The sequence below is a fragment of the Gavia stellata genome, chromosome 8, assembly GCF_030936135.1.
Source record: "Gavia stellata isolate bGavSte3 chromosome 8, bGavSte3.hap2, whole genome shotgun sequence".
NCBI lineage: Eukaryota > Metazoa > Chordata > Aves > Gaviiformes > Gaviidae > Gavia > Gavia stellata.
Window position 1 is genome coordinate 30634256 of NC_082601.1, and position 17210 is coordinate 30651465.

A 17210-nucleotide genomic window follows, 5' to 3' on the forward strand; every position below is an offset into this window, starting at 1 on the left:
TGGTTATTATGCACATATGTATATTAAACACAGTGCAATAAATAGAAATGGGCATAAAAAGTAATTCATGTTAGTAACGCACCACAGCAGCCACTAAATCAGACCTGCATGAAGCCCAGATCAACATTAACAGGCTTTGGTGTAACTGAGGATTTATCTTGAAACCTTCCACTCCCACTGGTGCAATTCCATTTCTTGACAATAGCCACAGCTGCACTGGTACTGACCTAGCCCCACAGCCTGAACCGAGGCATCAGCTAACACCCCTCAAGATGTCAGTAGCCAGGGTTCACCCATGTGGTCCCACATTCCACCTTAGCCTTCCCAGGGTTAATCCTCCCAAGAAATTTTTAAAACCACTGCCAGCAGAACCCAACCCTCCTTTTTTGCTCATCATCAATGGCAGACTCCTCTTTGATTTCAACAGCACTCGACTCAAGCGCTAGCTGATGAGGTGTTGATTTCCTCAGATACACTTGTGCTAAATGAAGTCCCATTTTGATTCACAGGAGTGCCTAAATCTGTTACCGGCAGAAGTGGAAGTTCTGCTACCGATTTTAGTCAGTACAGAAGAAACTTCAAAATGAGAAATCTAATTTGTTACTATTTCACATCAAAACTGAAGGGGGGGGGGGGTCAAAAAAGGGGATGTATTTCTACAGCTACAGTTTTACATGACAATATAGAAGCCTAAAATGTAATTAGATTTAACAGACTAAAATACTATGCTTAAATGGCAACCACACATGTAACTATAGCTACGACATAAAAGAGACTTGTAAAAATTATAATGTCTTAAGTATTTTGGGTTATTTTTTTATGTTTAAGAGAGGTACTTTAAATTACTCAGCTTCAGATAAAGTTTGTCATGTGCATTTCGAGCTTTCTCTCTCTCTCATAAATCCATTCCACCTAAACAATGAGTGACAAGTCTGTCAGGGGAGATCTTGCACTACTGGACTATGTGTCACAGTCCGATCTCAATTTTACTGTGATGCACCAAAGACAACTTAAAAATGGCATATGAAAAAGAACATTATACTTGCTACCAATGCTACCATCTGATGCTGTAACTCACAGAATTTAATCCTGGAATTTATGCACAACATACATATGCATCTAAATACACACAGAGTTTAAATAAAAAATATCTATTTGGCTTCACTGCAGTATGTATAGCTTTTTCACTGAAGAAAGGCTTAGAGTTGAACAAAATAGTAAGCACATTAAAAAAAGGAGGTTAATATATTTACCTGCTAAAATGGATAGTGGGAGATCAGACAGAAAAATTCAAATAATCTGAATTTATGCAAAATACTAAGTTGTCCAGTCTATAATCCAACTTTCATAGACTAATCAATCATATTTAAATTTTCTTTGATAAGCTGCTCCAAATTTTCCAATTAGACATCAGGTCATATATATGCTACTGTGCTCGGCAATTACTATTTTTATGTCTTAAAAACAGCCTCGTTCAGCAATGGGAACTGCCATCATTTTTATACAAGTAAAAATTACAGCTTAATTAATTTCTCCTGTATTGACTAAATATGTGAATTTTAAAATTCTCCCTAATTAGGCTGGAACTTTCCATAATAATGTTTCAATGGCAGAATGGCTATGATATTTTGAATATTTTTCATGAAATAAAATTATAATCTGAACATAGACTTAGTAAATGTCATATTAGTGGACTATTTTTTTTAACATTTAAAAAAGGAATATCATTAAAGCAAGATGCACTGAACACTGAAACTATGCCCTATACGATGTATACACACATCTTTTTAAAGTAGCAATTCATTATTATTGTATTTGGCCCAATAATCTATTCCACACAAATAAAGAACTTCCTATTCTCCTTTCTGAGGCAGGTAGGATTAAAGATTTCTTGTAGAGAAAGTTGACACATGGGAAGATACATACTTTCTAAATATATTTATAAAGTGGGCTTTTTTGTTGTCTGTTTCCTGAAACCTGCCAACATCCATCTCGCATTGTTTTTTTGTCCCCAGTGCACTGAGAAAAATGAAAACTGTGTTGCCTTTGAAAATCAGGTAATTTTCTATATGGAAACAAGACACAAATGAACAGCAGTAAGAAAGCAAAACACAAACAGAAATGTTCTTTGTTTCCAAGGATATTCTAATGACGACAATATCAGTTGGTTTTCTTTTAAATTAGGAATTCCTTTACTTTTAGCTGTGCAATTTAAATGCATCTTGGAATTTCAAGAAAGGCATTTTTAATACTAATTGTTTAGGACATGAAGCTATACAGCATTATAAGCAAATTCAGGGCAAGTGTTGCAGATAATCTGACTTGTAAATACCAATTTTAGAAGAAAATAAATCTGACTATGAGGCATGTCTGTTCAAATGGATAGAATTCACATTCTAAAAACCATGTTATGTTGGTGAGTATCTCTAGTATAGGAAACAGAAGAAAAGACAATGCATTAACCTAAGCAACTCTTCTGGCTTCTACTAGTATGTAATTTTCTAAAACCAGTAAGATTTTGGGTTTTGGCTTATACATACAAACATCACAAATGTTTGCTCTAACATTTTACTTGAATTATACATTATAAATTACTGTAGCAAATATTCTACTGTTGCCTATTTGACAGTGGCACAATTCATAGGTATTTACACTATCATTCTATTTTCATTTTGCTATATTTATCTCCTCTGCAATATATATGAGAAACTGATAGAAAATTATCAACTTTCAGAATTATCCTTTTTTCTTAAAAAAGAACAAAAAACCAAAAGCCCAACACAAAGAAATAAAACACATTTGTCTCCCCTGATTATAGTCCATTTATCAACTATCCATGTGTCTGATCTGTAGAATTCTCTCTCTTACATGTATTTCATTTGGTTAAGGATGATTCCCCATGGTATGAGATACAATTCAATATCACTTAATTTACAGAGAAAGTATTCTGTAGAGATTGGATTATGTACTGTGAGCAAAAAAAGGGCATTACTAAATTAAGCATTAAAACCAAACTACTAATCTGATCTCATCTAGCTGTGCAGAATTACAGTATTTCAGTACCCACTAAAGAGTTTGTTTTGACTGACCTTTAAAAAGGAATAATTTTTCTCTATTTAACCTATAGGCTATTTTGTGCTAAAGTACATATTTCTATCATGTTACAAATTATATTTATCCATGGTAGGTTACAAAGCCAATACTTTCTACTAATTGTAATTCATCCCAAAGGCCTTCCAGCAAGTGATAGAAATAGATAAAGGGAAAAGAAACTGTTATGTTTGCTTTAAGAATGTTTAAGGAAAACTGCAGAAGAACATTTTCATCTGGTATTAAAATGATTTTGATTGCATTGAACGAAAATCTGAATTTCTTACAAAGGATTGGCCTGAAAAGAAAGGCTAGAAGACTGGTGCAAATCTGTCTTAGCAGAAAAAAGCAGTAGTCAGAGCAAATAACTTTTCTCTCCCCAGAGTGTTTCAAGTTAGATAAGAGTGTTCTAAATACGCTTTTCATCCCACATTTTGAAATGCTGATGGATGATACATCCAAGGCAAAGCAAAAAGTCATTGGGGAAGGAGTGAAGAATCTTCAATATGCATGATACAGCAATCATCATAAAACAACACACCATACTTCAAATGGAGACTCAAAGAAGGCCAAAAGAGAAGAAAACCACAGCCAGCGTTATGAACAGAATGCCAAAAATCTGATTCAGGTCTTGAAACACAGCTGAGCAACTGGCAGGTTTTCAACATCTGGGATGTGAAATTGCAGCAGATGGGAAGCCGGAGAGTGAATTAAAAGTAAAACCAGAGAAAGGCTGTATTTTTGAAGAGGGGAGATATAACTGTGTATTTATACAGGCGGATAACAGAATTACGTCTCAGAGACAAAGGGTACTACTTGAACCAGTGCTTAAAGAACATAGGGAGCCCAAAATGTGTCTCATGGCTTGTATTTCTACAACTACCCTTAATCAAAGTCTGGATTTATAGAGTTATCTCCTGGAGATATCGAGGAGAATCTAAGAAACATTAAGAAGCATTACAAGAGAAAAATCATAGCAAACAAGCATAAACAAGGGAGTTTGGAAAACAGCAAGAATCAGATGTAGCAAGGCATATATTATGCTAGTTGCATCATCAGACATAGAAGAACAGGGTTGGCAAAGTTTATCTCAGGGGAAAAAAATAATGTAACAGCAAGGAAACAAATGAGCTTGAAAGCATAGAGCATCTGTTTCACTCAGCTGAAAGGAGACAGGCTGGGGGACGCAATTGTTTGCTGCCAGTATCCTGCCATAGGAGTTTGGCAGGCTGACTGAAAAGATTTTCTTTCTTTGAACATCACCAGCTTTCAGATACAGTGATGAAACTTTACTCAGTACCAAAGACTGACATGTGTTATATCTTTTTTATCTAAATAGTTTTTACTGAAGTGTTTTTAATCAGAAAGAGTATTTCCCGTGTGGAAGGATATTTCTTAGGCGAAAGGAGGTCCTGACCAATAAGGAAATTAATTTTCTTTCAGTAGACAGTAAAAACAATCATTCTAAAAAAAAAAAGGTAAGGTTTACTTGAGATGGTGAAAAAACAATTTATCTCAATAGATATTACATTCATGTTCACTGACACCTAAAATTAATGTGCATACAAACTGAAAGAAGGGTCTAAGCACAGGGAAAAAAACCCCAACCCTTCCCCGCAAACACTTATAACCGTGAATTTTAAAAGCATGCAATAAATTTTAACAAGATGAATGAGGGGCTCTAAAAACTCTGAAGGAAGGACAAGTTTCAACTCAAGTCAGCAACAACAGTCAATTAGGATGCACCTACCTGCATAAGTAATCAGGCTGATTTTACCCCAGACTGTCTGTAAGGAAGTACATCAGGAAAGATTTGTGACTCATCACAAAACTGTTTTGTGCCAAATAAGATTCATGATTTTTCCTCCGTGTAAACAAAATACGTTTGCAACCTATCTTCCCTAGAGCTTTTAAGTGTGACAGTTATTAAGATTTCTGAATAAAATGTATTTTTCAATATACGTTATTAGTGATCTAAATAAGGTTTTACATAAATACAGGGGGTGAAACTGCACACAAAATAAAATGTAAAAAATGGCTGACATTGTTTCCTTATGTTTGTTTAACATTTTGTTATTCAGAACTTCACAGGCTGGCATCTACTACTATGAAGGAAACATATTTTGATTTGGAAGGATCAAAGAAAAGGTACTGAGCTCAGATTTTTTTTTTTTTGTTCCTTTTTAAAAGCCCTTTCAAGTTGGGGAAGATTAATGCATTGTCACCTCAGAGCACAATGTGATATAGGCAGCTGCTTCAAGCTGGCTATGGTGTGCAAAGTTCACTGTCATGACCGGCTGACTGTTCAACTGTCAGGGAAAAATTAACAAATACAAAAAGGGGAACGTGTGGCAGTTTTAGAAACACACTTTTCAATAAAGCATACTGTGAACTATAGACTATTGCACATTTCAACATGACACAAGAAAAATAGGGGGTTCAAAAGAGAATACACTTTGTAACATAGAAATATACAGACTAGCTTGTGCACAGAAATCAAAACATGGTTACAAGACACCACTGCAGTCAAACCTGTCTTATAGTCTGCTTATGATCTTACTGACCTTAAGAAACTGGTCCAAACTGATTATCAGCAATACTTTTTTTGTTACTTTTTGTAAAAAAATATTTTGAGACCACATTTTTGATACACATATATATATTCCGTGGTCAAAACAGACAGACTTAACTTTAGCGATACTAAATAAAAGTGCAAAAACGTTCAAAAATAAAACAAAATAAAAAATATGGAAGCATAAGCTAAAAATTTTCTGCATAGCTGAAATCTATTTAAAGCGAGTCCTTGGTAGGGGTTGCTGACAGGAGGAGAAAGCAGTTTTTTTAAAATGTCTTCTGCATGTTTGTTTCAAATAATGCAAAAAAAGGTCATTTGTTGGCTTTTGAAGTGTTTCACAGGCAGTTCACTCCTGCGTCCTTCGATACCATTGTGGTGGCAGTGCCTCCTTCCGCAAGGTAAACAGCGGTGCTGGATTTGGAGTGGACTGCCCGGTCACTGCCATTATTGTTGACCTCGCAGTGCAGCGGCTCGGTGGAGATGACCCATGTTGAAGGACGCCACCGCTTAAGTGAGTACGGAGTTTTCACACGTTTCTTGATCTTTTCTCCTGAGCCCGATTTGCCATCCTGTGATGAGTCACCTACTGAAGAAAAAAACAAACAAAAAACCAAACAAAAAACAAAAACAGAGTAGAAAACAGTATTAAGAGAAAGATAAGATTAGATTGGAAAGTCCAGGGTTGTTACTCATGCAAAACAGAAGAACAAAATCTCATCTTATTACACAAAATCTTATCTTATTACACAAAAGCAACTGCGTGGCAGAGGCATGACAGGTATATCAACTACAGTAGGTGCCACTAAAACAAGGGGTCAGATTATGTTCTCTGTCAGAAATTACTTCAGTGAAGTAATTTATGTTACCTTGAATGCACATTGGCATCAAACAGCAGAATCAGCATTTGACATTTGAGGGGCTTTTGCATAGTATCTTATATTACCTGTAACAGGAGGTACAAAAAAATGTTGCTACCACAGGATGGCAAAGGCTAAACTTTTAACAGCATAATTAAATCATAGGTCCCCTAATCCTACTTCACCTGGCAAAGCATTTTACCTGAAGACAAAATGGTCCATTCTCTGTTAAGATCCTAAGTCAGGATTTGGGATGTTGGGTTGCAAAACTGGCAAAACCAACTTTAATCATGATAAAATTTCAGCAGTAGATATCTGATTGTTAAAAAACTTTCACTTTATATAACCTTCAAACCCTTTCTTTTAACTTAACCTTAAATTAAAGAAAGTTACTGCAATAATATTTTTTCTTTACCTCAATAAGATTTCAACTCAAGTCAACATGTTAAGCCAAAAATTAAGGTTTCCTACTTAAAAGGAAGGCTTAAACATTCTGTTGCTGAATATTGAAGTACATTTCTTTAAAGGTCTGTTCTAGTTTGTTTCTAAACCTTTTCTTTCCAAACATGCCTGGCACCCCAAATTATTTCACTAGTATCACAGCATATCTAAACATAGTCAGAGGTTTGCAAACACCTTTCAAAGACTACAGTGCATTCTGGAAATATATTCTCTTAAAAATGCACACTAGGAGGCCTTTCCAACAGCTCCAACAGGCCCAAAGTCAAACTCAGAGGATGTACCTAATTTAACTATAACTACATGATTACATTCTCACAGGAGAGCTGCATTGTAACATCTTAGATCTTTGGCCGTAAAACTCTGAAGTTATTCTGAAGGAGTCTATTAAAATCGATTCCTTCTGTAACTACTTTGATTAATTTTTAATATGGTAAACTGACAAAGGATTGCTATAATTGTTGCAGCTCAGACAGCAAAGTAGAGAATGCCCAATGCTCCGTCTAGGCTGGGCTAATACAGTAAAATCAGTTGCTTTAAAAGTAATGAAGCATGTAAGTAGTTATTATAATAAATTATTTTAATCAATGCATCTTAGAACCAGCTACTCTTAAGAGAACAAGGCAAAATAAGGAAAAGAAGGTATAATGTACCCCTGAAGGAAGAAATAGGAAGCTTTTTCAATATGCTTTGCAGCTGCCAAGGTAGGTGCCTTGCAAGGCATAATGAAAGTTAGAAATTACTCCCTTCCTAGAGTCAGAGTAGACAAGTTATCAAGGGATAGATTTATTCCATGTATGTGGAAGGAAGATAGTGACCTAACATGTGCTGGAGTTGATGGAGACAGGACTTTGACGAGAAGATTGAAATTGCGCTGATAGAAATTAAATTTCTATGGGATTTCATAAGTATGCTTTGAGGAGGGACAGGAGAGACAGAATTATTTTCTATTCAAGCAGATATATGTAGTTATTAAGTAAAAAAGTGTCAGGGAGACTGTTCAAGTCCTGCAGGCACTTACACTGCATACTACTGCTATCCAAACTATTTGTGGCTGACAGATCCAGCGAATTAGGCCTCTGTGCTCTTCTAGTCTGGGTCTGCCCAGGATTTCTTACTACATTCTGGATACTGACTGTAGCTGTGTCTTGCACTGGACATGGATTACTGTTGTTGTTATTGGCATTTGTTCGGCCATTATCCAGTGGTCTCTCTCTCCTGTCTACTAGGCGGTCCAAAACACCTTCATCATGGCCAGCCTGCTGCTCCCGCCTCAACAAGGGTTCATGTTCATCAGGGCTTGAATTAATATTCAGCCGACTATCCTCTCCACTGAACTGGTTCTGAAGCATTTCCTGGGCCCTCTGCGCTACCGAACTGGTTGTCTGGCCAGATGGCACTGTGCCATTGGCATATTGGGTTGTGCCAGCATGAGAGTTTATGCTGTGGCTTCTCCCAGCCACTCCGTTCATGGTAACTGTGACGACATGAGGTTCTGCAGCATTGATAGTGTTCATCTTGGCAACACCTGTTTCCACTTGCTTCAAGTTTGATTTGTGCTTGCCACCAAATTTTAACCGTGGCTCCTTTGTTGAATTTTTGGTGTTTAGGGGGAGGCTAGTAGGCCTCTTCGGAAGGTTCTGTTGTTTGGGTAGAGGATAGACCTGAGCAGATGGGACATCCGGAATCAAACACGCTTGACCGTTGCTAGCTTGTGTGAAGTCCTGTTGTCCTGTCACCTCTACTGCAAGTTTTATCAGTGGATAGAGCAAGCTGGAACTAGTGCTGCTGAGTGGATCTGGCCCGCTAAACTGCTTAAGTGAATGTTCCATCAGATTCTCATCAGAGCTTTCTTTCAGGTTCTTATCCACTTCTTTGGGATCCAATTTATTTGTCTCTAAGTCCTCCTCTGTTAGCTGCAGACAAACAGGGGTGGGCCCACCTGGCTGCATGACATTTGTAGTATGTAAGTTTGTTTCATCCGAGTAAGGCATTTCAGATATGGTGGTCATGCCAGTGCTAGGAGTGAGGCCAGTTGTATTGGTGGTGGTAGTATTGGTGGACAAACTGGTGACACTTGTCTCAGGACTAGGGATGCGAGCTTGTGCTTGTTGCCGCTCATAGTTAATGGAGTTTCTATTCTTTTCCCCTGAAGTCAATGGTGTAGTGGACATAGAATGTTCAGAAGAGATGTTCTTCACTATGCTGTCAGTGTGGTGGATTGAATCTTCAATGTAGGAAGAGGAAGAGTAATCTGGATATGGCCTTATCTTTGATACACGCCTATGATGCGAGAGATTCCTTTAAGAAAAAAAAAGTGATATTAAGATCATATATGTAAAAATCATCCCGTATTATAAAGCCTCTTATTTAAGAGAGCTGAATGTCTTTCTATTTCTTTTAATGCATAAACTAAGGACAGATACAGTACAAACTAAGATCCTTCAGTAACTTCCTTGAAAATTCCTGGGTAGCAGAAAATTGGTTTTACCAGGACAGCAATTCTGAAATGGATGTTATTTATACAACTAAGTCAGATAACAGTAGTTTTCTTCTATTTGTCCAATATGCTGTTTGTGCAGTTCACTGCTAAGGTACTGCTCTAGTTGCAGAGAAGTCATGCTGAAGGAGGGCAACAAGAACTCAAAACACAAGATGGAGAAAGCGATGCTGGGAAAAAGTCACAAGGTTCTAAACCACAAAAAAATCTGTTATTTTAGCAATTTAGGTATTCTCCGATTTGAATGTAATTTCTTTCATTACAATAAACACCGCCACATACAGCAACATTACTCTTCTCTCAAGTCCAGATCTCTAGTGTATACTATTACGCAGTAATGTCAGTTCTGCAAACTCTCAATCCCTCTGGATCATATATAAGCAGAGAATGCGCAGCATCTCTCTCACTGGGATCAAAATAACAATGACTTAAACGATGGCCCTGCAGTTCTTTAACTGAAAAGTTACAGGTTTGAGACTCAGTGATTTCCTGAACTCATATTGCCTGCAAATTCACAGCTTTTAGAAGAACATTTTAAATAGAAGTTTTATGCATCATTTAGCAAGAGTCCTTAAAGACAATTCATCGTCACTTCATATCTTTGCAAGCCTGTTTGGACAGTTTGCTTAAGTTCAGTTTAAAAGGCCCCTCTGACTGAATTCTGCGGACACACAGGAGATCTTAAGAACACAAGCAATCAGGATCATGTCATACAATACCCATATGCAGACTAGCTCACATAACACACACCCACATCATGGGTGCAGAAATGTTAAGCGAGCAGTGTGCTCTGGCTTCCTTCCTCGAGTGAGCTGAGCATTGCATTGGGCATTCACTGCTGACTAAAACCGAATGTTTTCTTACCGCTCATTTTGCATGGCAGTTGACATAGGGTTGACCGTTGGACTAACTGACTTATTTCTCTCCCAAATCATCATGAGTTCTGCCATCCTCTCCTCAGCACACTGCGCTGTTAGTCGAGCTTCAGCATCTTGATCCCAACAGTCTTCAATTGTTTCCTTAAGTGACCTCACAGCCTGCCAGGAGACAAACAAACAAAACCACTTTATCTTAAATTATTTTCCCTTTATATTGTGCTTCCAATTTACTGTTTTATGACAGCATTCTGTATGCATGAAAATAGTCAGAAGCAGGTGAGAAACAGAAGATACACAATTTAACTCAAAGCTAGTTTACCCTGAAAACAGCAATATGCAGGACTAATATTATCATACCTCACACACACACCAACTAGGAAGACAATTATTTAAGAAAAGCTACATTCACCATCGTCCATACAACGTTCAGTCAGCCCTCTCTGATGTGTGCATGCTCAGCTCACTCTCCCTGCCTTATGAAAGCTGTGTACTAAGGACTGATGATACTCAAGAAATGCTGTCATTGTTATCCTCACAATTCAGCTAATGGTCCCTGCCTTGCTTCCCTGCCCTATATGCAAATAACACAGCCTTGCTTATTTCATCACGCTTTTCTTCCTCTGTTCACTACTGTAGCATGCAAATGCTTCATAAATATCAGTGAATTTGCGCTATGGGAGGAGATTATTGCTGCCCTTGTTTTACAGATGGAGAAACAGAAACAGACACACTTTCCTGGGATCACACTGTGGGGTGAATGGTGCAGTCAGAATTAGAACTCAAGACCTCCAAAACGTGCTGCCATATGGTCAGAGACCTGGAGAGAAGACAACTGAAATTACGAGCACTGAACACTTCTACTTCCACTGCATCCGGAATACAAAAAACAGGCAGACATTTATTGGCCCCTGCTGCCCAGGTATGGCCCATGGATAGGATATGGTTTGCCAGAACATCTCGCATCTACAGCCCAGCTTTAACCTCTCTAGCACCAATGATTATGCATATTCCCAGCTGGGCACTAAGGCATTCACTGAGCCCCACTGACTGCCTCTGCGCCAGAACTGCCTTGTTCGCTTCTGGCAGTGAAAGCCAGGACTAGCTCTGCATGCTAGCCAAGAGCTCCTCGCCCACAGAGCGGGCTCCTGGCATCACCTGCATCTGGCACATCACTGCTGCTTAGTGATACAGCTACGGCTGCACAGGTGGGGATGAGCTCCCACACAAGCAAACCTTTTATCTCCCTTCCCACAGTAGATCAAAGAGGAGCTAAGCAACTACACCCCTCTTAGCTGAGGGACATGAGTCTAAAAGCACCCCCAGGGACAATGACAGGATAGCGTACTGAATCCGTTTTCTCTCCCAGAATAAAAAGCCTTCATTTGGCTGTTAGGACTTGATTTAGTCACAATTTAGACACATCTCTAAGTCACTGGACACCTTAATATCCTGTATTGCCCCGTTGTAAGACTCTCCCCTACAGGTTTCACCAGCAGTAAATTTAAACAGTGTTTAATTTAATACTCTCTTCTAACAGATCCTTTCCTTTTGATGTTTTAAGGATCATGAAAGGAGCATAGTGATGACTGTATAGATAGTTAACAAAACTGAAGTTCTAGAGCTTCATATTTACCACAGTAATGTGTTTTCTATTAACTTCAGGTTCAGAGAGATCTATACTAAAATGCACTATTTAGAAGTTCCAGCACTCAAAGAAGATAGAAGGGACAAGAAATCTGCATTACTCTATTGATATCCTTCAGTCCTGACCTTTGAGGTCAAGCTTGGGCCCTGCTTTGGCTTTGGCAAATGAGACAAGAACGCTGCTAACATCCTAACTCAGTTTATAACCCTTGAATTATTTCATGCACATCATCTGCTCAGATTGTTGATTTATACAGTGAAAAACAATACTGCTGATCAAGATTTGTATCATAATGCATATGTTCAAGAAGCAGATGGAGACTGCATAGGTAATCATAAATTTAGGATTCCACATCTTCTGAGTGCCTTAATTATGTGACCGAAAAAATAAAACATTGCTTTTAATTTGTATTTCTCAAATGAAAAGGGCAAATACATTTCTCTAATAGATGAATTTGCATGAAAGTGATATAACCTAACATGTCAGCTTTAAATAATGGACAAAAGTCTTTTATCACATGCATTAGATACAGGAGGTTAGGACTTGGGTCCAGGGTGAGGTTATCTGGAGCTTCGTTTTCTACAATATCTCCCCTAGATTGCTCATTGAGTTGTTATTCTAGACTGGCATAGGGTGTGGGTTGTTTGATACCCATGAGACAATTACAGATTGTTTATTTCTTTTCTCTTACAGCAATGGTGTAGATCCATCCTTAGAGCTGGACTTATTATCACCACCATTAGTAGTATTTTGAATTTTTGCAAAAAAATTAGTGACAACACAAAGAATGTGTTAGGCAGTTTAAATATAGGGATCATTACTAGCTCAGCGTCTAATAATGCTGGAGTCTATCAGCTTGTTAGAACATAATTAACATTTAAAATGGTAGTCTCCAAAAAAACCCAAACCTTCTTGAGCTGTTTTAGTTATAACCATCTTCAAAAACAGCTGTCAAGCTTGGTTCTTCCAACACTGCATTTGACAACATGGCTGTAGTTAAAACAGTTGCAGCTTGATTTCCTATATAATTTGGGCATGGATTTCATGTCCCCCTCCACCCCCAAGACTGGCTGGCCAAAACTGTATCATAAAAGAACCTCTCTATGAAGCTCTCAACTCAGTTACAACATGTTTTACAACAGTGTTAATACTGGTGGCTATGCTCCTCTCTGAAAATGGTTTCATACATATTTACAAGTACCAGCACAGATGAGGCCTTAGGCTCCCCATTATCTGCACAGTAGCTACATACTTATCAACTAGCAAAGTCTCTGAAGATCGAAGGGCATAATTTCAGTAAGGGAGTAACTAGAAGTATCTTTTTAAATAAGACTCAAATATGTCATTTTCATACTCGCAATCAAGCTATTTTAGCTTAAACAAGTTACCATGTATCAGGTAGAACCCAGTAACTGTTTGCATTTCACTTCGCTTGTAGTAAAAGACAAACAACCCCCCTGAAGCTAAGGGGATTCGCATTACCTCACCTTTGCTGCAGATGAAAGCAAGCACACAGACTCTTACCAGAGTTCAGCTGACTTGCCGTAACTCGTTGGCCTGCAGCAGCAGGCAACACTCTAAGCCATAGCTATACTAATTCAAAACAACAAACATTACTATGTTTATAGTCTTGAAAATAAAAATTGCAGATCAAATGAAGCCATATAAAATTTCTAACGTAGTTATAATGAAATGATTGCTAGAAGCTGTAGCCTCTGCAAATTCTGAGGACTATACAACTTGAGAAAAAGTTTACCACCATGTTTATAGATACTAGTTTTGGAAGAGTGTATTTACATTTTTACCAACTATTTTAGGGTGTTACTAGTTTATAAGATGTTAAAAGGCAGAAAATGCCTTTATGTTTCTTTTCCAGCATACAGAGAACATATGAGCATTTCATACATAATACTACAGGTACTGTCTAACAACGAATACAAGAAGTTATCTTCCGTGTATCACACTTCAGCGTTCCATAACAATTGTAGTATTTTTCTATAAAAGAAATCTAGCTTTCATGTCAATGGCTTTTTAAAAACTGAATTCAATATTTAAGAAGTCTGGACAGAAGCAGCTCTCAATCCTTAAATACTAGGAAAAATTTTTTTAAAAAAGAATGTATTCAAAAATTACTTTTGAGAAGTGAGTACACCCTATAGCTGGTTAAATGATTGTTTCTTTGAAAAATATTCTATCTCACCAGGCTGTTCTCCTTCCACGCTTCTGGGAATTTTGGTCTTTGCTTCTCTCTAGACACTAAGACTTGCATATCTTCAAAAGTGGGATGGTTTCCGACTTCTGTTTGGAAAGCCATCTGGTACTCTGGCACAGATTCTCCTGTTAGCAAAAGAAAGGAAAAAAAAAACACATTAAAAGGCAGAGCAAGGGCTTTCATGTGATGAAAGGTAGTATCAAAGTTGCTGTCTATCGCGATGTTCTCTACTTTCCCCCAAAGTCTATAACTTCACAAAAAAAGCTGAATTAACTGCAAATGAATTAAGTGTTGTTCAGCAACCTCTCAAAGGATAGCATCTTCAAGCTTTGCTGGTTGAGTGGCACATTCAGAATGTCTCAGAGCCTGAGGATGACACCTAATTTCTGTGAAACGTCGCTCACTGAATACATTAATGTACTTCATTTTGAAGGAAGGCCAGCGACATTACAAGTCTCTGCACATCAAGTACAGCTGTTTGACTACAGAGAGAATGCTGCATGTCAGATTAACTCTATATGCTGTATCTTGGGAAGAAGATGGTGGTTGTGACACAATCTCACGTGTTAAATTTTAAAAGTCTACTTCCCCTTGTTTTATGTTATGGGTATGGAGGATTTCCCTCAATTTTCAATGTCACTAGCATAAATAAAAGTACAACTGACTAACGGCTACATTAAATTACAGCACTTTCCCATCCATCCTTTCATGAGGAAAGTCTGAATGACACTTCAGGCACTTTTATCAGTTCTAAGAACTGAAAGTACTGCCTTTGCCATCAGCCCAGCTCTCAATGTTTGTAAACTCTGGACAATAATAATAATGCTCAAATTGCACTTACCATGAGGCCTCCAAACTGATTAAACAAGTAATTTAAAGTCTTTCAGCATGAACCGTGCTTCACACTCAAATACACTTTATTTACAACAATCATCTCGAACGCTAGATGGCACCGACTTAATGGCAAAAACAATTGAGAAAATTATTTCCATTCTTCACTCTAAAAAGCTATGGCTAGGGAGTAGCTTTGGTTGCCAGTACCACTTTCTACTACTTATGTTTTTTCCAGTTCTGTTAGTTACCTGGGAAGAGGTCTGTACATCTCATAAATATCTCCCAGTAGATAAGGCCCAGTGCATACATATCTACTTGTTTCAAAGCAGATTCACAGTCCCTCAAGTTCACTGCTCCTTCAAGCACTTCTGGGGCCATATAGCGGATCGTACCGACCTGGAAAAACATAAAACCAAAGCTTCAAATCAGGAAGCAATTTTCAAATTCAATTTATTATGGGGATTTATTTTTTTTAATACCCTACTTTGTTTGATATTTTCTACAGTTAAGAAAAATGCAGTTCTCTTCTAATCAATGTCTTCAACTTCTAGACTCCTATCAGGAGCCTTGTCATAATAAAATCCTTCCCCTACTCTGTCACTTTTTTGTATATACTAAAAGAAAACAATTTTGTCCCTTACTCAGTGTTCCCATATGCAAAACAATATAGCACAAATGTTTCTTTTTTCCTGAAATTACTCTGTTAAACACCAAGGTATGTATCATGATGGAAGAGGATGCTACTGAACGAGGAACTTGTTCTCTTTATTCCTGGACTGACAGCAAGGCTCTCCCCTACATCTTCCACGGTCAAAGGTTATTAATAGCCTTGGAAGGTATCTACTAATTTCCACTAGAAAATATGTTAGATTAGAGCAATCACTCATCAGTACTTGTAGGACAGTATTTTGTCCCAGGACTATTCCATATCGCTGCATTTTAAACAGTGGTTTCCCTGTTTCTTTGTTCAGTAAGGAGAGATCTAAAAAGAGGACCTGTGCACTAGGTATTATTAATGTAGCACTTGCTTTCTAAGGGAAGGTGATTAGCACTGCAAAAAACATTCTGTGAAGGTTTTCTGTAAAAGCACAAAGACAACAAATACACTAAACCATTAGGGACTTTCACTCTTTGTTTAAAATAGTCTCACTGTATTTCAGTAGCCTGTGCTCAGGTGTCAGTGTATTTATGCTTATACAAAAAGTAAACAACAACAAAAAAAACACTCTCCGAATCACAGCATCATAAAAAAGAAAGCTTAAGAAATCAGTTTCTTCTTTCTGCCCAGAATCCATTCTAACCCACTCCTAGCAGATGTTTTCCTAATCTGTTCCTTAAATTCATGAAATGATGCAAATTCTATACAGCCTTCCTCAGAAGTCCATTCCAGACCTTGGCTGCCTTCTACAGATTAGAAAGGTGTCTTCGTAACTAACCTAAATTTTCCCTCCTACAATGTAATCCCATTACCTCCTGTCCTATCCACACTGAACGCAAACAGTTTTTTACTTTCTCTTTGTAGCAGCTGTTTACATATTTGAAGACCTGTCTTTACTTCCCTAAACAACCCTCATTCTTTCATCTTTTCCCATAAGGTACTCTTTCAAGCATCCCCTGTTATTTTGTCCCCGTTCTTTCTCAGTTGGTCCACGTCTGTCTACATGCACTTCCTCTCCCAGATGTATGCATTTAAAGTCCAGAACATTGCAGATGGCACACAGAGAAATGGTTGTAAGATGTAGGATACGGTATGTCACCATTTTGGAAAAATTAACACCAAAACCACCAAAGAATGTTTGGTTTTCAGTTAATATTTGCAGTACAAGACTGAAGGGACCTGTACCACATCATTGCAAACAACATGGCAACCAAACCTACCTTGCACCTTCTCAATTCTCACACAGAAAACTTCAGTCTCCAGGGCTGCCAGTCCACCACCTTTCAAAATGCTAGGTTTGTTTTCGAATATTTTGAGAATAAACCCAGTTTCTTCCTATCAAGGTTTCAGCCACTTCTCACCCATATTGCAGCAATTCCCCCTTACAGGAATTGTACCACCTTAACATTAACCTTGTAACAATAGAAACAACTGTTTCTCAGTGTTACTTCCATACTAATTTGTCTTCCTTTATACACTGGTTTATCTTCATTTGTACTTAC

At 37.8% G+C, this 17210-nt stretch overlaps 1 protein-coding gene across 1 annotated transcript in view; it reads right to left on the reverse strand.

The window, feature by feature from the left end:
• Positions 1-6000: 6000 nt before the first annotated feature.
• Positions 6001-17210, reverse strand: part of BMPR2 (bone morphogenetic protein receptor type 2) — a 103360-nt gene continuing 92150 nt past the window's right edge. Inside the window, exons 9-13 of the mRNA XM_009809575.2 lie at positions 15299-15446; positions 14205-14341; positions 10346-10518; positions 8003-9282; positions 6001-6251 (exon numbers count right to left, since the gene is read on the reverse strand). Of these exons, the coding sequence (XP_009807877.2) occupies positions 6001-6251; positions 8003-9282; positions 10346-10518; positions 14205-14341; positions 15299-15446 (1989 nt within the window). The remainder of the gene's footprint in view (positions 6252-8002; positions 9283-10345; positions 10519-14204; positions 14342-15298; positions 15447-17210) is intronic.